This window comes from Schistocerca gregaria, chromosome X (genome assembly GCF_023897955.1).
Source record: "Schistocerca gregaria isolate iqSchGreg1 chromosome X, iqSchGreg1.2, whole genome shotgun sequence".
Taxonomy (NCBI): Eukaryota; Metazoa; Arthropoda; class Insecta; order Orthoptera; family Acrididae; genus Schistocerca; species Schistocerca gregaria.
In genome coordinates, this window is record NC_064931.1 from 546,205,280 (window position 1) to 546,229,423 (window position 24,144).

General features: G+C 40.9%; 1 protein-coding gene across 1 annotated transcript in view; it reads left to right on the forward strand.

Annotated features, from left to right (window-relative positions):
• LOC126298788 (probable C-mannosyltransferase DPY19L1) overlaps window positions 1-24,144 on the forward strand; it is a 215,761-nt gene that overhangs the window by 167,003 nt on the left and 24,614 nt on the right. Inside the window, exons 9-10 of the mRNA XM_049990249.1 lie at window positions 13,083-13,300; window positions 13,432-13,588. Coding sequence (XP_049846206.1) covers window positions 13,083-13,300; window positions 13,432-13,588 — 375 coding nt within the window. The remainder of the gene's footprint in view (window positions 1-13,082; window positions 13,301-13,431; window positions 13,589-24,144) is intronic.

A 24,144-nucleotide genomic window follows, 5' to 3' on the forward strand; every position in this document is an offset into this window, starting at 1 on the left:
CATCATCAGAGAATGACTCTGATGATGAACACCCATGCCCAGGCATGGCTCGTGTCTTCCACAGTGATGATGGACGACTCCTACACATGGGGCACTCAGTGGCCAGAAGAGCCCCATCTGCTATAGGAATTTCAAATGTTTAACTAGAAAAATTTTAAGGAAGTAAATTGCTCTGTGAATATTGCCACAAATTTTAAAAAAAAACTTAATTGAACTTAACAATGACCAACAGTATCATATAAATCTCAAAGTGGCTAGAAGCACCTAATCTTTAAGAAAATTTAAAAATGTTTAACCAAAAAATATTATAAGGAATCTCTTTTCACACAATAATATATATATATATATTATTGTGTAACTCTATTCGTTTGCAATTTATGTGAAAAGAGATTCCTTATATCCATATGCCTATTAAAAAATGTAACTCTCATCCCTGGCTTACCCCAAAGTCTGAATGGAAGCCAATCAAAGCTATTTAGCTTTAATCACTCTATAGGCGCAGTTACCGAATAAGTTGTCATTAACTAAGGATGTGAGCCAACACATGAACAACCTAAAATATTGCAATGAAGGAGCAGATTAATCTATAGACAAGTTTACTAAACAAGTGGATGCCTCCAGCCCTAGAAATCTAGGCAATCTAAAAATGAGTTATCTACCACAGTTTCAGTCGAACTAGTGAGGCACTGGTTCATATGCAGTTTCAATCTCTTTACAAGTGGATACCAAATCACCATTTCATGCATCGAAGTGTTGATCAATTTTCGGCATTAAACTCCATCATCCATGTATCAGAAGCATCCACCACAGGCAGCTAGTCAATGAAGGGCCCAAATCGCCTCCTGATCCATGCTGCAGGCTTCGTTTATCACCACCTCCTAGTGATTCACCAAGGTAGTAACGCCTCAAGCGCAGCCACAGTGTTTGCTAAGATTGGCTCAATATACAGGGTGTAAACGGTATAAGGCACCAAAATTATACAGATAGTACATCTCGGTGCGCTTGACAAAAAAGTCTAATGACATTTTTGTGTTATTAAAACCTAATGTTCGTAGGATAGATGGTATACACATTTCTGCTTACGTAGTCAACCGACAGTACACGGCGTACCGAGCTTATTGCCTATAATGACGGAGCGGCCAGAGAAAGGCAACGAGCCGACCAGAGGATTGAAATCATTAGACGTGTACAACGAGGTGGTGTGATAATCAGGTGGTACCGAAGAAAGAAATGTAAACGGTTTTTGGGTTGTCAAGAATGTGTAATTCGCTTTACGTGAATGGAATACAACCAGTCTGTTTCTCACCAAGTCGATAACGAAGGTCGTAGTAGTAATGACAAGCTAATATCAAACACAATGGATTTCCATTAGTACACATTCAATCAATCACCAAGTAGATAGTTGTGCATTATTACAATCAACTGTTTCATCTTGCCATAACGAATACTAAATTCACATTATTTTCCTTCTGTACAACAACATCGTAACGAAAAGAAAACCCATTTCTTCCTTTCCTCTTACACCAATACTACAATAAATGTTCGAAATGACCACCATTCGCTTCTACACATGCTTCATTAGGGCGAACCTTTCGTCGCACTCGTTCACACACACATGCACAGTGGCCTTTATGGTATTGGCAGCATCTAAAATCTTCTGCGTCAGTTCGTCCACATTATTTACTGGCTCAGCATCAACAAGTTCCTTCATATGGCCCAAAAAGTAAAAATCCAGTGGATTTACATCAGGGCTGCATGTCATCGACGTGGACCCGAACGCACGATCCATCGTCCTGGAAATCGACTATCCAAAAATCTGCGTACTCTGTGACCAATGTGGGATGGAGCGCCATCGTGGAGGAACCACATGTTGTGACGTATGCCTAACGGAATGTCTTCTAACAACGTTGGTAACAATGTTTCCTCTAGAAACGTTCGGCAATAGTTACCAGTCAAACGTGCAGGTAAAATAATGTAATTATCGTGCATACCCGCCCACATATTTGCGGAAAATCGTCGCTGAAAATGTGTTGCGTCTACGTGGCGAGGATTGTGTACATTCCACGTGTGCACGTTATGGAAATTAGTTATTCCGTCGGGAGTGAAACACGCTTCATCTGTGACGAGTATTTTGTTGACAAAATCATGCTGCACACTGTGTAATAAAAACCACTATGAGAATTCACGTCGTGAAGGGAAATCTTATTCTTCCAATGCTCGTACGCGTTGAATGTGGTAAGGCCGTAGACGCTCCTCTTGCAAAGTGCGACGAACGACAGTGTGCGATATACGCACGTGGCGGGCGATGCTTCTAGTACTGTGAGAAGGATCCTCCTAGATGCGGTCCACAATTCTTTCCTCGGCTTCCAGTGTACGATCGGCGCGTTGTGGGCCTCTGCCTTCTGCGCGGGGCAGTAAATAGCCAGTATCTCTCAATCTAAGGAAATTAAATACGTATTCGTCAGTTGTATTCTGTAATGATGTAACAAAAACGGAAAGCATATAAGAACAGAAGATACGATTCGCATACGGACGAAAATTTACAAAGGTGCAGATAAGTACTGTACTTTATTAAGATGTCAATTCATAATAATCGCATACAAGTAGAGAATTACGTGACGCAAATCTTTGGTGCACAGCAGCAAATGTCTTTCGCGCAGGAAGTCGTCGTTGTGGGAAACGTTGTCGATAAATTCGTACAGCTGCCCTCGCAATAACTTTTTCCTCGCTATAAATTAAATGCATATCGTATAGTTCAGCTATAGTAAATCTCCTTTCCATCCTAACAGTTAACAGAGCTGGAATAACATGTGCACAGGTTACTCGCCTACTCTCTTCGCTCGGTGTATTACAATGACGCAGCCACTCAGGCCGCAGTTGCCTATGTGTTTACGATTTACGCTCGTGATGTCAATACGCGCAGCGGGCAATAACACGAACCGATTGCTTACGTACGTGCACGGCCAAGCATCTACTTTTCCAAAACCATTATCCTGAGACGAACTTTTTTTTCTGGGACAACCGTAGGAAATACGCAAACATGTCACTAGACTTGTTTGTCAAGCATTGCGAAATGTGCCATCTGTATAATTTTGGCGCCTTATACCGTTTACACGCTGTAGATATCACAACTGCTTTGAAGTAATTAGGACTGATGACCACAGATGTTAAGTCCCATAGTGCTCAGAGCCATTTTGAAGTAATTATCTTAAATTATAATGTAATACATAAATATGAAGTGACTTGTAGTAGTACAACACAAATAATTATTTCCTACTGTTTTAACTAAACCATCTTTCAGCTCGTTTTCTTGCCATTATTATTTATTTTCACTGTGAAATACTTTGACTTTGTCCTTGGCTGGTATCAGCCTCTGATACTGACAAATACTGCAGAAAATCATTAATAAAAACAAAAAAGGCAAATCCAGAGACTTGGTGGTATTCCATAGCTGAGTTTCCTGTATCAAGAGAAACTATTCTGTATTATGACATAACTTCTTGCTTTCCAGAAATCAGTTGCAGGCACTTCCATGAAAATCATAATGGTTTAATTTCGTAAGAAAACGGGCACAGTTTATTACCTCATTAGAATTAGTTCCATCTAGAAACAGCTCACAGCTTAACCTACTACGATCTATGGCACTGAAGGCCTTTTATGTCCTAAAAAGCGGTGCACATGACTTTTCGAGGTGTCAAGATTTGCTTGGGCTTAACCTTCGTTGGGGATGAAGTGCGCCTCCATTCCATTGATTGCCGTTTTGTTTCAGGGGTGTCGTACGATACCCAAGTTTCATCCCCCGTGACTATCCGAGAAAGAAAACCATCGCCTTCTTCATTGTAGTGTTTGAAAAACTGAAGTGCACTGCCCGTCCGTTGTTTTTGTGTTGTTCAGTAAGAATTTTGGGTACGCAATGTGAGCAAAGTTTTCGAAATTTCAGTTTTTCAGTAACATTTTCATGAATTAGTGATCGTGATATTTGCGGAACTTCCAAAGTAAGGGCACTAAGTGTAAACTTACGGTTGTGCTTAATGTTATCTTCACTTGTGTGAACCAGTTCATCCGTAACCACAGATGGGCGTCCACTTCGTTCTTCACCGTGCACTTGATCACGTCCTTCATTGAACAGTCTGACCCATCTTCTAACTATTGAATCACTCGTAGCATTTTGTCCGTAAACCTCGCCGATTTGCGGATGAAATTTCTTTGGTTTAACTTTCTTTGCATTTAGAAAACGAATCACAGATCTGATTCAACACGCGGCGGCATTTTCAATTACGGCTGACATTATAAAGAAGCACTAAGTAAAGCACATGTCGGCAGCAGCGATCTGAAAATGGCGTACATGTCTTCTCGTTGAGTCAGAGTAACTGCCGCGCATGCTCGGAACTGCGATCGTAGCGATGGCGCGGATGGAAATAGAAACGGAACGTACTTTGTGGATGACGCTCGTATAAATGTTTCAGTTACACCAACAAAGAAAATTAGATGAGACGAGCATGCAATTTTGTGTATTATGCATTCCATCGTATTCGAGAACTGGTTTTACTGGTAATTGTTTGAAGTTATTTTTGGGATATTCTTGTGCCGTAGGAAACATTAATGAGATCCATAATAGTAACAATGTAGCAGCACAGTTCATAAAATGTTCTGGGCTACTATACCGTTATCAAGCCAATGTTTAGTTCCCATCTGTGGAGGACATTTCCAAAGGGGATCACAGTTTCTTTGAGTGTCTGATTGATACCCTTTTGACTCGCTACTGGCTGCAGCAAAATTTTGTCTGCATGTGCAACCTTCCAGTGGCACGGCGTAACATGCTTTCAATACTCGAGCAAAATTGACCATTGTCGGTTGCCGTTGTCAACTGTTGTTATCACCCCTTGGTGGAAAACTAGTACGCACTTTTAGCACCAGGATCCAAATGTCATTCAATTTCAAATCATCGTCCTTCCTATTGAAATTTCTGGGATGTTTAACAATCTCTATGACTTCTGTGTGTAGCCTTTCATTGTAGCGTCTTGTGGCTGCCTTTATTTGGCTCCTATCAAAATGAATGTGGTGGTCTTCTGCCCCCTGCACAGCATGTTCCGCAACAGCTTATCTGTCACTTTCTCCCCTTCTGCAGTTGTCCCTGTGCTCATCTATTCGATTTTTGATCGTTCTTTTTGTAGTACCCGTGTACACCTCCTCACGACTTCATGGAATCCTATAAATTCCTGCGTTTACCAGCAGTTTGTGAGCATTCTTGCCCCTTCATTAAGGATACTACTGACCACGCACGAAAAATCTTAACAAAATGGAACATTGCGATACTCTAGAAACCCACCTGGAAGATACAGAATTACCTAAAATTGACCAAGGATACTAACAAACCGCTGGAAAAGCAGTTGTGAGAAAGGGTATGTGGGTACTACAAAAAGAACAGTCAGATAACGACTAGAGGAGCACAAGGGCGATTTTAGAAAGGGAGAGATTGAGAGATCAGCTGTCATGGAACATGTTTTTAACTAATTAACTAACTCCATCCGAACAGGGCCTTGGAAGGATACCAACCGGGCGGCGTGCCATCCTCAGCCCACATGCGTCACTGGATGCAGATATGGAGGGACATGTGGTCAGCACACCGCTCTCCCGGCCATGTGTCAGTTTACGATACCAGAGACGCTACTTATCAATCAAGTAGCTCCTCAGTTTGCCTCACAAGGGCTGAGTGCACCCCGCTTGCCAACTGCGCTCGGCAGACCCGATGGTTAACCATCCAAGTGTTAGCCCAGCCCGACAGCGCTTAACTTCGGTGATCTGACGGGAACCGGTGTTACCACTGCGGCGAGGCCGTTGGCGTGGAACATGTTTTGTAGACAGGAATCCACCATATTAATTTTGATAGGACTCAAGCACTGGTAGCTACGAGCGGATACCATGAAAGGCTATACAGAGAGACAATAGAGATTCTTCAACACCCCAGCAATTTCAGTAGGAAATTTAACGATAGCTGGATCCCCGTGCTGAAGATGATGTGTACTATTCTTCCACTATGGGGTATTGGCAACAATAGACGACAGCAACCAACAACAGGCAATTTCACTCGGTCATTCAAAGCACATGATATCACGCCACTATGTGGGAGTAGGAGCAGCAGTGAGCAGTTAGCAAGAAAATTGGGGGAGGGGAGTGTGTCACCCAGTTCATACCACAATTAAAGTTAAATTTTTGTGAAACATTTACCACAGGGACGGCCAAGATTTCGGCTCGCGGGCTACGCCCGGGATCGAGTGCCAAGGCGCTCGGCCTTGCTTCGTGTTTCTCCAACGCCAAGCCAGACTGAGCGCGAGGATGCAGTGCATACTATTTGGTTTTATATCTTGCGACAACATAGGTTCACAAACAAAACAATTTTTTAGTATTAGTTAATTATTTGTATCACACTGAAGACATAATGTACTTTTTATCTGGTACAAACTGTCGTCATACGGACAGACACAGACAATTTTACAGAGTTTTTCACTCAAGTTGCCACGTAATCGTGACTTCTTTAGTTTCATAATTGAAAAAAAAAACGGTCTTTCACGCTGATACGTCGATCGAAATATTGTAGCACTTTTGCAACCTCTTTATGGAGACTTGGAAACTCTGCATGAGGAAAGCAATGTAGACGTTTGAACGTAAAAAGAATTGTCGCTAAAACTGGAATTGCCTTGCAGGTCAGTCAGTTACATCTGCACATGTACTTTGGCACTTTCATCTGAAACGGCGAACTGTCTCAAAAACAGCTCGGAAACAGATGTAAGATTGACACTGTGCTCAAAATCTTTGTAAAACTATCCTTGTAAGTCTTTCAAGGTCACCATGAATTCTCCAAACGCCGCGTTTTCTTTAACGCCAGTGAGCTTATGGAACTGGACTGTCTTTTGTCAGAGTGCGTCCCTTCCAATGCGAATTTCTTTTGAAATGCATCCCCACCAAATCAGAAAGAAGTTACCTTGCTGTGGGCAGTGTGCAGTTAAGCCCACTTACAATGCGAGTACACTCCATTGCGAATGTTCTAATTTTCATTCTAGCACTCCTTTGACCGTACTATATTCGTCAATAGTCAGTTTCAAATCTAAATATCGTTCCAGGTATGCCCCTTGACTTATCCAACATGCTTTTTAGTAATGTATAAGGTATCCATACCCTTTGTTCCGTTCCAGTGAAAACTGTTGCATCTGACCATGGAATAATGCGTGCGACTTCGTTATCTATCTGCACCACCAATTTCTTCCGTGCTACAGACCGGCAAACTTGGCACTAGTGATTTTTGATATACAGAACAATGAATCCCATCTGTCAGTCGTTGTAACATTTTGCTCTTTCATTGTCAACTAAATCTCCAAATTCTTTCTGCATGATATTGTAATCTTGTTTCATAGCGAATATGTAGTATCTGTCGCTTATGTGAATTGAGACTTCTCATCCCTCTCATTTGTCATTCCTACGTTTTAAAGGATTGCGAAGATAGCTCTTTAGCTGCCTGTTTTCGTACGAACAGCCACAGGATTTGTGAACGCCCTTCACACCTTGAACAAATTGGGAAAGTTAAACAGCGTTGACAGTGCGATTCCGCCGAACTCAAGATAGTTGTAGCGACCGAAAAACGCCGCACCGCAAGGCTTAATGAAACGTCGTGGCGTTCTGCGTTACTTTCGAGCAGGACCGAGCAACGCCGTGTGACAGACCGGGGTTTGGCCCGCCCGTTGCCTGTACTTGCTGCACGCGTCAATTTGGCACGCCGTGTGCGTCCTGCCCTTATCAGATTCGACGTACATTAATATACCAGTTTCTTGTGGTAGTACTTAGTACCAAGACTGGTTTTGATCGACACCTGTAACTGTGCAGACAGTATTAGAAAAGTGGAAAACAGAATCTTTGTTGATAATAATAATAATAATAATAATAATAAAAATATTTTAATCCCGGATGAAACAATGATTCCTTTACAGTTACTGTTCAGTGTTTGTGGCAATGCAAGTCTCAGCCTACTAAATGTAACGAATTTGTTCATAGATATACTTCAGTTTATAGCAGGCTAGTAAATGCACCCTATGCAAGCGATGTCTTTGATGTTATTTAGTGGATTTGGAAAGAGCTCAGAAGAGCAAAGAGCAGGGCTATTGAGGGAAACATTTAGTGTTTTGTACTTGACTGTCCTGTTTAATAAATGAGTTCAATGGTAGTAAGACTTTATTCGGCCTAACACTACAGCTGCTCATGTATTGGAATATATTTACTAATCTTTATTGTTAAAAATATGATAAAGTATCATATGTTGTCCAGATTTTACAAAGTTTCAGCAAACTTATTTGTTGCAATCCTCAGTCTGTCTGGATGACTGCTTGCAGTGCAGATTGCTGAAATGTCACAAAAATCTGGAAAAGGGACCGGACAGAATACATCTTCATCAAAACTTAATAAGGAACCCTATGGTCTGTGGCAGACGGTGTTTCTGGTATCATTATAATTTCACCCTCCCCATTTCCATTTGCAAATGGTCTGTGGGAAGAACAGCTGTTGATGAAGCTCGATATGAACTTTAATTTATCTGATTTAGACACTGTGGTCATTTTGTGAGATGGATGTGTGAGGAAGTAAGATGGTACTCAACTTTTATTCGAACATATGCTCACAGAATTTCAACAATAACCTTCTCTGTGATGACAATGCCTGTATTTTAGCACCTGCTACTGGAGTTTGTTGAACGTCTCTGTAACACTTTCTCACACTTACTAAACAATCCTGTGAGAAAACGTTCAACTCTTCATTGGATCTGCGTTACTTATTCTATTACTCCAACCTGGTAAGGGTACCAGGCTGGAGAGTAGTGCTCAAGAATCCATTTTACAAGTGTTGTGAAAGATACTTCTTTCATGGACAAATTTAGTTCCCATAAGATTTTTACAGTGAATTTCAGTCGGGTGTCTGCTCATCGTACAATTGATAATAAGTGATTGTTCCACTTTAGTTCAGACTGTTCGGTTACTCCCAGGCATTTTACGCAAGTTTAGGGTTTCTAATGATTTATCACCAATAGCGTAATTAAACTGTAATGGATCTCTTTGCCTGTTTATGCCCAATATGGGACATTTATTTACATTCAGGCTCAAATGTCTTCTTCTATTTTGCTACTGTCTTCTGTTGTTTCAATCATCCTACAGACAACAACACTGTCAAATATCGTACAGGAACAGCAGGCCTCACAAGTATCAGAACAGTGGGGTTTATAAGCTGCTAGCTCCAATAGGGGTGGAGATACAGGCAAAAATGTGTTTTTTTTCCAGCCCCTGGTGAATAGCCTGCCCTGCATGATAGACATGTTGTGTGGGAACGGTATCGGCCTGCAAAATCAACCTGATTTGCAGGACATCAGGGACAAGAAATGGCTCTCCAGGCCCCAACATGTAGGCTGCCCTGAATTACAGGCATCTTGTGTTGGAGTAGTATGGGGCTGATTTATCAACCTTCTTTGCATGGCGGCCTGTACATCTGGGGCAAATAAATGATGTTAAAGCCACTGATGTGCAGCCTGCCCTGTGTTACAGGTGTTTTGTGGGAGTAGTATCGGCCTACTTTATTAAATTGTATTGCAAAGGGTACATATGCTGATGGGCATAGGTGGGGACAGGTTGAGATGTATAGAGAAGGGGATTGACAAAACAAGGGGGAGGAGAAAATGGACAGAGAGGAGGGAATTGGGGGAGATGCATGAGGCATCTGGAAGGTGTAGAGGAGTAGTGGGTGGGTGGGAAAGGAAGAGGGGGAGTCAGAGACGGAAAGAGGGAGGGAGCAGGAATATGTGGTCAGAGAAAGGGAGTGGAGGAAATAGACAAAGAGAGGTGGAGGAGAAGATGCAGAGACAGAAAGAATGGGGAGGAGGAGTTAGATGGGTAGAGGTGGGAGAATGAGGTGGACAAGGAGAGGAGGAGGATAGGGTGTGTTCAGTATACGTGTGGAACGCATATGCAGCCGAAACTGAGGGAAAAGTCGAGTTATTTGTACGTATTGTAAACGGTTGTGGCTTTATAACACTCCCTCGTGACTCCTGCTATCTGTCGATTTTATTCTCGTAAGAACAATATGTTGTATTCTATCTGCCAGGAAGTCCTGAATCGTGTTAAAAATCTGGTATGATACTTAGCTTGTATTTTACTTACAATGTGACAATGCAAAACTATATATAATTTCTTCCAGAAGTCAATTGACTCTGCATCAACCTGAGTGCATTTGTCTGTGGTGCTCTGGGTTTCACAGATAAACGGAGTGAACTGAATTTCGCATGATGTCAGTTTATGGAATCCATATTGGTTTTTGTAGTGGAGAGTCCCAAAAAAATCATAATTTGTAACTATAGAATATGTTCCATAATTCTACAACAGATTGATGTCAGCAGTGTAACACTACTTTTACCTGTGTCTGTCCAATGAAGCTTCTTGAAAATGTGGTTGACCACCACTTTTTCCCAATTGCTCAGTAGCATTTGCACTCCAGTGATCTATAATAGACAACTACTAGAAGGGAAGAGCATGTCCTTTCACATAGCCTCTGTAGAGTCTAACAGGTATTGTATCCAATCCAAATGCTCTCCATTACTTAGCAATTTTACTTGATTTTCTTTTCCACAATCACTTATCTCAATATCTGTCATTTTGGCATTCCTGTAATTATTGAATGGGTGTACAGTGTACCTTTTTTCAGCTATTATTTGCCAACTACACTTCGACTGAGCATAAGTCTGTAGTCCAGCTCTCTGTACTTATAACTTACAGCAGGAACCGGCCACAATGTAAGGTGTGCTTTACATTGTGAATACTCAGCCACGATTTTATAAAAAGTCAGTATTTGACAAAATAGTATGCAGCTCTCTTTGCTTTTGTAGTAACTTCCAAACACTGCTCTTGAACCAGGTTGGGTATTTCTATAATTGGAAAACCTATGTCTCCCCCTGTTGCAATATTATAATGGAAAACATACTGGAGGTATTCCCTAAGTTTTCTCTGAAATACTCTGCCAATATTGTCTTTAAATGCATCAGATTACCATGTTTGATCAGCCTTTATTGCCTATCCTCACCCAGATTATTTCACATTAACATACCGTAATGACCTCACTAGATATTATCGACTTCTTATGGCAGTCGATATACCACAACTGTTGGCATGCAGCCTGTCTGTACAATATGTAATCTGTATTTAAGATTCCACTGATATTCACCTTCAGTTTCAGAGTTGGCATTATTACCCTTAGTAAAGATTCTGGAACCTTATCATGAATGCTGCACGTACATGCCACACACATCCTGATGGCCGCAAAGCAACTTCTTTTTGTAGTATATACCTGACCTATTGAGGTGGGCCCTAAATTTCTCCACTCAATAGCAGAGGTTGAAAAATTCACATCAAAGATTGAATAAGAATTATCTGAATCTCTGGTTAAGACTTACTAATTAGCTCCAAACCAGAGAACCATGATTGATACTGGCTACAGTGCTGTAAATAGAGGACTTTGCTTCCACCTCATGTGTGGGCCTGTCTTTGCCAATTCAGCCAACTATCTAAAGAAGAAAGAATTGCCTCGAAACTCATGTACAACAGTCATTCGTGCTGAGATGAGCAGCAATTTGCAGCTGGATGTATTCAGTACATGCCAACAGAACCTCCTACATGTCTTGGCAAGCATACTGTATGCACACTGGTCTTCTTTCCCAATCTGCATGTTATTTCCATCTCTGTATGAGAAAATGTACTCATCTTCTTGTGTTTTCTGGGCTTGACAGGGTAATCAGCCACTAGTGAAACAGATATTACGTACCTGTTGCATAGGCATAAGTGGGTAGCTGTGCAATCATTTCCAACATTCGCCTTCTGCCTAGAGATATGTGAATCCACCACTGTCTGCCAATAACACTCGAGTGAGGGCAGACGAGTGAATAGTTCCAAATCATACCCTTGGGAAACTTAAAATCACACATTTACATGATACTCTGGTAGAGAAAGCAAATTGAACCTTAAAAGATGTTCACAATTGATCAACATGCAATAAACTAACATTGATCACACAAAGAAGTGCATTACATTGAGGTGACAAAAGTCATGGGATATGCTAGGCACCTGTACAGATGGCAGTAGTATCGCGTACATGTTGCCCACTGCTGTGAATTCACCTGGACACTTATAGAATATATCATCTGTTTGGACTTTTGCCAATATTTCTTCAAAATCCAGACAAGCCAGAAGAGAATGCTGGTCACTGAAAGCTCTCCAGCATTTGGTGCTTAATAGGACCCTTCAGGCAAATGCCAATTATATAGGGAAGGAAGCACAGTATCATTATAAGTCATCGTTTCTGACAGGAGGAGGAAACTCTGCCAGAGGCTCTTCTTCTTCCCCTTAAATTCTTCATCCCCCTGTCTCTTCTTCCACCTCCTCGTACATCCTTCCTTCATCTGTTCTTCCCACCATACATTCCTCTTCCTTATATCTTCATCTTCCCTTATGTCCACCTTCCTGTCTCTTCTCCCCTCCCTGACCTTCTCGCCCACTCCCTTCTCCTCTGCGCCCTTATTCCCTTGCACCCCCCCCCCCCCCACTCCCTCATCTCACATGCCCTAATCCCCCCTCTGCTCCCTACTCCCCTAATGCCCTCCCCCTTGCAGCCTACCCCCCTCAACACCCAACCCCCAGAAACCTACTGCCCCAGCACTCTACCTCCCATGTGCTCTCCTCCTCCTGCAACCTTCTCCTCCAGCACCCTTCACCCCTTATACCCTTTTCCCCCTGTACTCTCCCACAGGCAGCCCCTCTCCTCGTCCTCTGCCTCCTTTCCTCTGTGCCCAAAGTTCTTTCAACCCTCAGCCCTATTATTCTTATTTGAGTAGAAATTTGTCAGTGTTGTGTGATTTTTTTTTTTTTTTTTCACTTTCAGTTTTAAAATGTAGCTGTAACAGTGATCTGTTGTATAATCTCATTCCACACATGTTTTTCACACTCATATGATATTTCTTTTTGATTATTGTACACAATAACATAAATCACTTACTTCAATTTCAGGCTCATGTATTTAACATCTTCAGGGCAAAGTTCACAGGCTACAAGGATTTTCACACAATGTTGTATACCTGTGCTGCTGAATTTGATTTTATGCCCGTAGAAGTTATAAAAAATCTGTCCCAGACACTGTTGTTACCTGCAGCTATTATTGCAGTAGGAACTGCATGTTGGAGTTGGTACAGTCAGTGGAATGAAAAATCTAATTCAGAACCCAAAAAGTAAGATGAATCTCTAATTGCAGTTGTGTTTCTTAATCATGATTATCATTTAGTAAATTTACTGGTACTGTAATTAATACAAGTATAATTCTGTTTCAAGTTTTGAAAAAACCTTAAAAATAATGTTACAGGAGGTGGCATGAGATGGTCAGTGTTTTGGATGCTGATGTCGTTTACACCTTTATCCAGCTGGCAGCATTTGGTGTTATGGCTGTTTTAGTAATGAGACTGAAACTGTTCCTCACACCTCACCTGTGTATTGCAGCATCACTACTTGCTTCAAGAAAGGTATTTTGTATCTAAAACATGACAATAACAAAATTATCAATTTTTTAGTGTTACATTGAATGTTACCCTTTATGCCAAGTGTTAGACATTCCTCCACCATAAAAATGTCTACTATTACCACCACCACCACCACCACCACCACTACTACTACTACTACTACTACTACTACTACTACTAATAATAATAATAATAATAATTTTACTTTTTTGAAAAATATGTAACAATCAGCCAACCAGTTGCATAGGTTTTCTATATACCTTGACCAGGTTTCGTCACCTCTAAGGGTGACTTCATCAGAAGGTAAGGTAATTACCTAAAATTAATATGTCAGATTAAATATCTTAAAAGTTACATTAATGTAAACGAGTGTAAAACAAATAGTGCTTACATGAAGAACATATTGTCAAAGATGTACTGTGGCTTAAGAGCTGAGTTGCTCAAGTCATACATTAAAATATAAAACATAATGTTCTTCAAAGGGTCTAACATTAAAACATAAGTAACACTGGTGTGGTGTGAGGGGACTGACTGTGTGGCAACTAGTCACACTGCCAAGTAAACATAATGTAGGGCGCACCACAAGCGGGCCACTAGTAACGTGAGCAAAACAATTTTGTATATTACACATTTTCTGAAGTAAGTCAAACGTATAGCCAATATAGCTTTTAACAAAAATTAATTTTACAAATTATTGAGTAACATTTATAAATGAGCTTCAAACGGGATAAAATAGTACAAAGTCCGCTACGTTTTATGTAGCACAGGTAGAACCAGAGTTAAATACGACTGGAATTACATACGTAATGAAGAACATCAGTTCATTATATGACAAAATTTGAAAAGAAAGCTTGCATAACTAGGGTACAGAGGTCATTTGGTAATGAGTGTAACTTAACAGAGGTAACAATGTTTCTGAAAAGGAGGAGAGAACGTGGATTATAAGTATCATAAAACTGAGAGCACTGGTTTAAAAGCATTAAAGAAATTTCTTATTTGGTGTGCACCTGAAAATTTCAAGTTCTTCCAAGACATCAAGTTTTCTCCCTTTCTTTTCTCTATGCAGAATTGTCATTTCATTTAATTCTGTTAATTTTACTGTTACTGCTGCTAGGTTTTGTAGCTGTTGTAATCTATTTCTGCTTGTGAGAAACGATTTCTTCGGAGTTTCAATGTGTTGTGTTACTAAAATTGTGTTGTTCAACGTCGTGTTCATTTTCTCTTCGCCTCAGATTGCTTCTAGATTACAGGTTGCTTTCACTGTTGATGAAATTGCAAAATTTGTTATGTGGCCATTTTGCAGAAAGAACATTTTGTGATGTCTTTTGTGCAGCTAGAGCAGGATTAATCCTACATTTGGAAGTGTCACTCTTATATTTTTAAGGACAATAATAATCTAATTTAATATGCATAAGAAACATACAGTTTTTTCATAGTCACTTGTAGAGGTAACAGCATTTAGGCAATGGTGGTTACATTACATTAATCACTTTCTATCCTACAGTGAGAGATATCTGTGATTTGGAAACAAGTCAAGGATGTTCATTTTATGTAAGTGCAGTAGAATGAGACATTATTTAATATTATTATGTTTAAGTGCTAACATTAATTATAAAAGGGCCTAAAACATTAATTCTAAGAGGTTCTGTTCTAGTACTTCTTTTTATTGGAGTAAAGGAAGTTGCACTTCATATTTCTTGAATTCAGTTCCAACCTCCACTATCTATTCATAAAACATGAATATGCTCTGGTGGCAGGTTGATGAGTACACTTGTATCTCATTCCAATTCTTTACTGTTGTTAAGTCATAATATTTACTCATGCTCTGTACTGTCTTTTTTATAGCAACAGAGCACATTAAAATATATAAGTATTGCAAAACTGTTGTTAAAAATACGAAGTTTTGTGAAGAGATCTCTCAGGTTGTTCTAAAACAACACCAGATAGAATTCACATAATGTGCTTCAGTATTCTTAAAATACAGAGTGTGGATAAAATATGCATACATGAAAAATACAACCTGCTAACATGCCTAGTATAGTCTGGGGAATATGTTGACATTCAAAACAGCTTTGACTCATCTTGGAATGGATAAATACACATGCTGTATGGTTCTTACACCATTCTTAATGCAATATAGTGGCAAGTGCAGCTAACAATGATAGAAATGGATAGTGATCATGTACCCTCCTCTCCAAAGTAGACTGTAAAGAGGCGCAGTAGCACTGAGATCTAGTGACTGTGATGTCCAGGGGAGAGGTGACAATTCATCCTTCTGCACACAAAACCGGTCCTGGATGATGCAAGGTGTGTAAACAGGTTCCCTATTGTATGGAACATAGCATCACCATTGGGGAATCAACACTGATGGACCTGATCAGCCAAAACGGTCACATAATCCTTGACAGTAATGCTACCTTGTAGAGTAGTAATGGAGACCATGGAATACTGTGATATGAGTGCCCAAATCATCACCGAACCCCCATCATGTTTCACTCTTGGAACATGAACTTGGTCAGAAGTTGAAAACAGTGTGAAGCAAGACTCATCTGACCAAATGACTTTCTTCCATTGGTCCATAGCTCAGGTTTATGGCTTTCCTAGTGCAGCATTTTTGTCACTGAGGAGTGGCTTTAGAATTCCAACTTGCACTGTAATTTCCTGCTTCTGGAGCTTCCTTCGTGTTGTTTTGGTGCTGACAGGGTTCATGAATCCAACATTCAGTTCTGCAGTGACTTTTGCATCTGTCACAGTCATTCAACACACACTTTTGTTTGTGTTGTGACTTAGTGGATGATGTTTTTCTGCTTTCCCTGTATGTGATATAAATCATCGATACATCCTCGTGAGACACGGACACTCAGCCCCAACATAATGCTCTCACAAATATACAGAACACTGTTCTGACCATGACTAACACTTGCAACTTATTGAGGATATTGTACTGGTGCCGTTTGTAGTCAGATACAACAGCGCAACCTGCAGGTTGGCTAGCATCTGCATTTATGTTCAAGGATGCATTTCTTGTGGTGTTTCCATATTTCTGTCCAACCCCTTTGCTAAACTTGTGCATTGAGTTTCCACTGAAGAAATTATTCCAAAACACATTAGTGGATGAAAATATGCAGAATAAACTAATTTCCATATTTTTAAATCAGCTGTAACAAACCATTCATATTGCAAATGTAGCTGAACTAAAGTGACTGATTAATTCTAAGACATGTATGTTCCAGTTAAGATTGTTATCTATCTGTCTCCCCAGAAACGTGGCACTATCTACTTCATTTATTTCATTGAGTAGTCTTTTTTTATAGCTTATGTAGTTCTCTGAGAAGTACTGTACCTTTTGACACATTGCTGAATCTGTTCAGTGTTAGTTTGTGTGTGTGTGTGGGGGGGGGGGGGGGGGGGGGCGCACGTCCCAAACCAATGTTCTAGCTATTTGAAATTCTCCACTGATCATAATGCACCTGTAGTTGTATCTGCATCCTTGACATCACCATGGATTAAGTATTACATTTCATGATCTGCCTGCTGGCAGATGCCTTCTGCCACATTTTCATCTTTTCTTTGTCTTTATTTACCAGCACTATCTCATCCCCATTTCCATGTTAACCACTGATGATGTGCATTAAGTTCTGCACCATCCCATTTTCATTTATAAGCTTGGCAGATGATCCATTCTTGCACTAGACTGAATAAAACAGTATATCATCACCTTGTATTCGGGTGGTGCTGGTGGTTCGAGCTGGAATATCATATGGAACACAACAAAAATTTTAAAGAACATAAAGGAGTTTTTATATGTCCAGTTCACAAAAATGGTTGAAAGGATACACTGCAACAGCTACCAAAGCCTGTACCTCCTCAACGCCATATCTATGACATTTTAAATGATTTTGTCAACAAGCCTTGAAAAATCTCCAGAGCACATCTTGAGGAAGATCAGACAGGCTTTTTAATGGAAGACAGAAAGTCTTTATAGATACCTGAAACTATAATTCTCCTATATACAAAATTTTCTGTCTAGGTCATCCTTTATTTCTTCTAATTACGCATTTCAGCAGACTGCCATCATGAGCTCTGAGCCCCATTGCATGCTTTTGATACCTTCGCAGTAATGACTGTCCAACTACAAGAGACATTCAGTAAGTAATGAAACACATTATTTCTCTCAGCCAGTTACGGTTTTTTTTAAAAAAAAAAAAGAAAGAAAGGAATTTGTTGTGTGACATTGTGGAATAGTCCTGCTTCAGCCATTATAGTTTCATGACTTCCGATAGGTGGCAGTGCTACACGTAACCTTCAATAATGATTGTAGTGGAGGTGAATCCCAAGGAGAGGCATCATTGAGTTTCTTTGGTAGGAAAACCAGAGCATCACAGAATGGCTATGAAGACCTGGCAGTGAACAAAAGCATGCCGAGTCATTGGGCGAGACATCTTTCATCATTGCAACAAGTTCGCACAAACCTCTTCAATCTCCTGCATGCCAGCCACACACAGCTGTCTCTCTTGCAGTGTTGGAAAGTGTGGACACTCTTATACATCACCACAAAAATGCAAACGAACATCTCCTTCTCCATGACAATGTAAAGCCTCACACAATTATGTGCACCTGAAAGTAGCTTACAAAACTTCATTGGATTGTTCTTGCTCATCCACCCTACAACCCAGATATCACACCTTCCGACTTCCATCTCTTTGTCCCAATGAAGGATGTACTCCACTGGAAGCAGTACCTGGATGATGGGGAAGTTATTTATGCAGTCAGATGTTTGCTTTGACATTGAGCAGTAGATCAGTACCATGCAGGTGTACAAGCCCTCCTGGTAAGTTGACGTAAGACTGTTGCAGTGAACAGAGATTATGTTGAAAAATAGAGTTTTGAATCCAAAAGATCAGAGAATAATGGGGTGTATATGAATCCTGAATGAAACCAACCTGCTTTCAGAAAAACATGTGTTGCATTGCTTATTAAACGCCACTTGTATGTTGAGGATGCTTTTTACAATGTGTAAATGAATCCTTTGACATAATTGGATGGTCATGGCTGCAGAGGTAGCAAATTTGCAATGATGCTCATATCTGATGATTGCAGACTGCTGAAATGTGTGGTTAGAAGAAATAAAAGTGTAGTGTAGACAGAAATTTTTGTGAATAATCCAGGCTTTTGTAACAAACAGTCAACTGGCAACATATGCCATATCTGAATACCTGCCATGCAGAACAACGATCACATTCTACGACACTGTCATTTACTCAGTTTACTTTATGCCTCCAAAATACTGATAGTAGGTGATATGGATAGAAAGAAATTTTACATTTTCTATAAAATAACGTTCAAAGGATTTGCAGACCTATTAAACATAGAGTGGTTGGTTGGTTGATTGCGGGGGGTGGGGGGACCAAACACCAAGGTCGTCAGTATCATCAGATTAGGGAAGAATGGAGAAGGAAGTCAGCCATGCCCTTTCAAAGGAACCATCCCAATATTTGCCTGAAATGATTTAGGGAACTCACGGAAAACCTGAATCAGGATGGCTGGATGTGAGTTTGAACCATCGTCCTCCCGAACATGAGTCCAGTACAATGCTAACCACTGCGCCATCTTGCTCAGTAAATGTAGAGTGATTGACACAGTGCACATCTGATTACAAATGTTTTGAGAAGCAAGTTGATCCAGAGGGATCCTGTGACAAGGATATTTGAAAGATCACTGCCCAGAGTTGTGATGGATGGAAAAACCACAGACAATGCATCCCTTCTGTGGGATAACATTGTATCAACTGATGAGCTGTCAAATTATCTAACCTAGCTGTGTGCTTTAGGAGACTGGAAGGATGAGGTGCTAGATTGAAGAAGGTTGAGGAACCTTGTTAAGTCAGCTGTTGGCCTTCATGACATCTGATTGCTGGATGGTGGTGGTGATGATGGTGATGGTTGTCAGTGTTATTTGTGTCATTACTTGAGTGCATGACATGCTGCAATTTTCTCCTCACAACTACCCTACCATGAAATGGGTAGTTTTAATTATGTGACTGATATAATTGGGAATGTTGTATGCATTTTAGATGGGCAACTTACACTCCAGAAGAACTGCTTTCAGTAATCCAATGAACCTTCAAGCATTATAAGTTTGTGGGCAAAGAAAGTGCCCAAATTATTGAGTGTATTGAAATATACTCTTCTCTGAATTACTAAAAATTAAAGATAATGAAAATGACAGGGCAACTTAAGGAGAGTTGGAATGCCCTATCCCAACAATGTTAAATTTAGTGACTTGGTTTCCCTGTACTTCAGGAACCACTGTAGCCATTGACATGAAACTTTTACAGGACATTAAACTGTATTTTCTGAGTCTACTGAACTACAATAATTGCATTTCAGAAACAGCTTTCGGAAATACAGTTTTTTAATTACATGGTTAAAATTTTGTGTACTTTTTTGTATGTTATCCTAAATAATTTTAATTATACATAACATTATGTTCTTCTTTTAGTTCAGTATACTCAGGATATGTATGTTATTATTCCCTGAAAATTTGAATACTCTACTCGAAGTGGTTTCTGAGATTTAAGGAAAAATTCAACAGAAAATATAAATTTTCAGGAACGGCTTCTAAAGTTTCAAAAGACTGTAACTCATTTAATATATGCTTAGTGTTTTAATCCTCTTCATCTTTTTCCAAGTTTTTTCTTCTTTTCTTATTTCTGGACTCCTTAGTGGCCAACTGTGCTTTACACTCTGCTTTATCAATGTGAACCTTGTCCATCCATTCAAGTTCTCTGATGCAGTTTGCTCCAGGATTAATTCCCATATGCTGTAGTACTTTCACCCTACCAATGTTGCCATCTTTAAAAGCAATGACAGCATCACAGGACCCCCACTTTAGTGTCTTCATTTCAACAAAAACATTTTTTGGTAAGAGAGTCCATATAAGATTATTGAATGACTCATTACGATTTGGAGTCGGACTATGCAGACACTTCTTCAGTACTTCATGATTTGTCAGGTCTCTGTAAATAGCTTTTATGATATCTATGACTGCTGCTGGGATGGAATGTTTTTGGCTGTATGAACTGTTTGAGTACGGAACATTGCGGTAATTGCACCATGAATCAGGTCCAGGAGGGCAAAGGTGGTGTACTGGTTTTTCAGTGACAGTCTGTGGAAGAAGGTAGCCTATAGTGTCTGCTTCATTTTCAGCAAATGCTTTGTATTATTTCTAATGGAAATCCCATAATACTGCTGTACATTTTGTCTGTCAGCCTGCCTCTTATGGTTTTACCATCAGAATGTTTCTGGTCTCTCAAACTTTGTTTCAACTTCCTCAACCTGGTGCCCATCCTCTTCTGGACATGAGCTTTATAACTCAGCAATCTATATAAAAAATTACCAATTTTATTAGATCTTGAAGCCATTCACATGAAAATTTTAACATTTTCAACCAGTGTAGATTATTTTTTTTTAAAAAATAAAATACTTCCCATGTGAGTTTATAAGTGATATATATATACACTCCTGGAAATTGAAATAAGAACACCGCGAATTCATTGTCCCAGGAAGGGGAAACTTTATTGACACATTCCTGGGGTCGGATACATCACATGATCACACTGACAGAACCACAGGCACATAGACACAGGCAACAGAGCATGCACAAAGTTGGCACTAGTACAGTGTATATCCACCTTTCGCAGCAATGCAGGCTGCTATTCTCCCATGGAGACGATCGTAGAGATGCTGGATGTAGTCCTGTGGAACGGATTGCCATGCCATTTCCACCTGGCGCCTCAGTTGGACCAGCGTTCGTGCTGGACGTGCAGACCACGTGAGACGACGCTTCATCCAGTCCCAAACATGCTCAATGGGGGACATATCCGAAGATCTTGCTGGCCAGGATAGTTGACTTACACCTTCTAGAGACGTTGGGTGGCACGGGATACATGCAGACGTGCATTGTCCTGTTGGAACAGCAAGTTCCCTTGCCGGTCTAGGAATGGTAGAACGATGGGTTCGATGACGGTTTGGATGTACCGTGCACTATTCAGTGTCCCCTCGACGATCACCAGAGGTGTACGGCCAGTGTAGGAGATCGTTCCCCACACCATGTTGCCGGGTGTTGGCCCTGTGTGCCTCTGTCGTATGCAGTCCTGATTGTGGCGCTCACCTGCACAGCGCCAAACACGCATACGACCATCATTGGCACCAAGGCAGAAGCGACTCTCATCGCTGAAGACGACACGTCTCCATTCGTCCCTCCATTCACGCCTGTCGCGACACCACTGGAGGCGGGCTGCACGATGTTGGGGTGTGAGCGGAAGACGGCCTAACGGTGTGCGGGACCGTAGCCCAGCTTCATGGAGACGGTTGCAAATGGTCCCCAGGAGCAACAGTGTCCTTAATTTGCTGGGAAGTGGCGGTGCGGTCCCCTACGGCACTGCGTAGGATCCTACGGTCTTGGCGTGCATCCGTGCGTCGCTGCGGTCCGGTCCCAGGTCGACGGGCGCGTGCACCTTCCGCTGACCACTGGCGACAACATCGATGTACTGTGGAGACCTCACGCCCCACATGTTGAGCAATTCGGCGGTACATCCAACTGGCCTCCCGCATGCCCACTATACTCCCTCGCTCAAAGTCCGTCAACTGCACATACGGTTCACGTCCACGCTGTCGCGGCATGCTACCAGTGTTAAAGCCTGCGATGGAGCTCCCCTATGCCATGGCAAACTGGCTGACACTGACGGCGGCTGTGCACAAATGCTGCGCAGCTAGCGCCATTCGACGGCCAACACCGCGGTTCCTGGTGTGTCCGCTGTGCAGTGCGTGTGATTATTGCTTGTACAGCCCTCTCGCAGTGTCGGAGCAAGTCTGGTGGGTCTGACACACCAGTGTCAATGTGTTCTTTTTTCCATTTCCAGGAGTGTATATATATATATCATTTTATTTGGAAAATTGCAAATTTTATAATGAGATAAAAATCCCAAAATGTGAAAAAATTCCATTCTAACTCCCCTTAAGTTGTTAATAATACACATCTTTTTTCAGAAACAAAGATGTGCTCCAATATGCGACAAGGTTGTAAAGATTTAAATAATAGCATAAAATTAATTGAGGACATGGAAAATGGCACTTGTTGCATCAAGGCAAGTATGTATTGCCACATCTTATTTACCCTCAGGTCTGGGAACTTAGATGACTCTTTTTTGCTTAAGCCACACACTGGCTTTCTTCAGCGAAGACAGGCATCCCATAGATGTAGGGTCCCAAGAGTGATTGATGATCTTGTTAGTGAAATGAGAAAGTAGAGGAAGTGGGAATATTCTGAACCACAAAAAGTTGTCATACACTTCTGTTCTCTAGATGAAACTTTTGTGTTTTTAGGATTTTTGTTATGTTAGTTTCTTGCCATTGGTATGGTCAGAGCACCTGTAAGATCAAACTTACTTGAGGCCATGTTCTTGGTGGTTTGTGGTGTTTCTTGTTGTTAATCTGGCTTGTGACATGGTGCAATATTCTGATAATGTAAATGACAGCTATAACTGTTATTTCATTAGGAAGAATGCCTTCTCTCACACATTTAAACAAAATTCTATACAAAGTAAGGTATTACTACTTATGGAGAAAGGACTTCATTCCCTGTGAAGGCTGAAGAAAGATTCTGCTGACTTAGGTAGTTATCCTACTACAAGCTAATAATAAAAATGTGATCCTTAAGTGAAAAATGTTATATATTATACTGAATTGACAGTAGACTGTTGCCTTTAAAGACCCAAAAGAACAGTCTCTAGTGGGCACTTACTTTAAATCTTGTCTGCTTACAAATTTTCATCAGCATGCATCTCACTCTGAAAACAGGGACAAATTGAGTAGAAACTGTAGTGTTTATACCTTTCCCCAAGAAACATTTATGTGTGAATGTTAACTGTTCATGTGTATGATGTTTTTGCTGCCTCTTTTATGAAATTGTAAGGGGAGAACTCTGCAGGCTCCAGTACCACCGTTATACCTATGGCGTGACCTAGTTTGCAACTCAGTTCTGCTTATTGTAAATCTATACAGCCATCACACATTGTCAGCTAAATCAATCTTGTGGTATTTAGGGATCAAAATAATGAAGTACTTGTGTGTAATTCATCATACATGTTGTGGAAGTAAGGAGTTTTATCACAGATATTACATATGTCATCTCCGCCTACTACTTGAAATCAGAAGTTGTCTGGTGTCCCAGCCCAGTGAGTTCGGAAGACTGCCAGAGTGTGTGGACCATGATAACAGCTGCTAAGCAGCACTCCTAATATTTGTGAGCACTGCTCTCACCACCTCAATGCTAGGCACAGGCCACATCCCCCATGTCAGCCTATCGGTGCTCAGAGCTGCACTATAAAGCTAGCACCGAGCGAGGTGGCGCAGTGGTCAGCACACTGGACTCGCATTCGAGAGGATGGTCCAATCCCGCATCTGGCCATCCTGATTTAGGTTTTCCGTGATTTCTGTAAATCGCTCCAGGCAAATGCCAGGATGGTTCCTTTGAAAGGCCACGGCCGACTTCCTTTC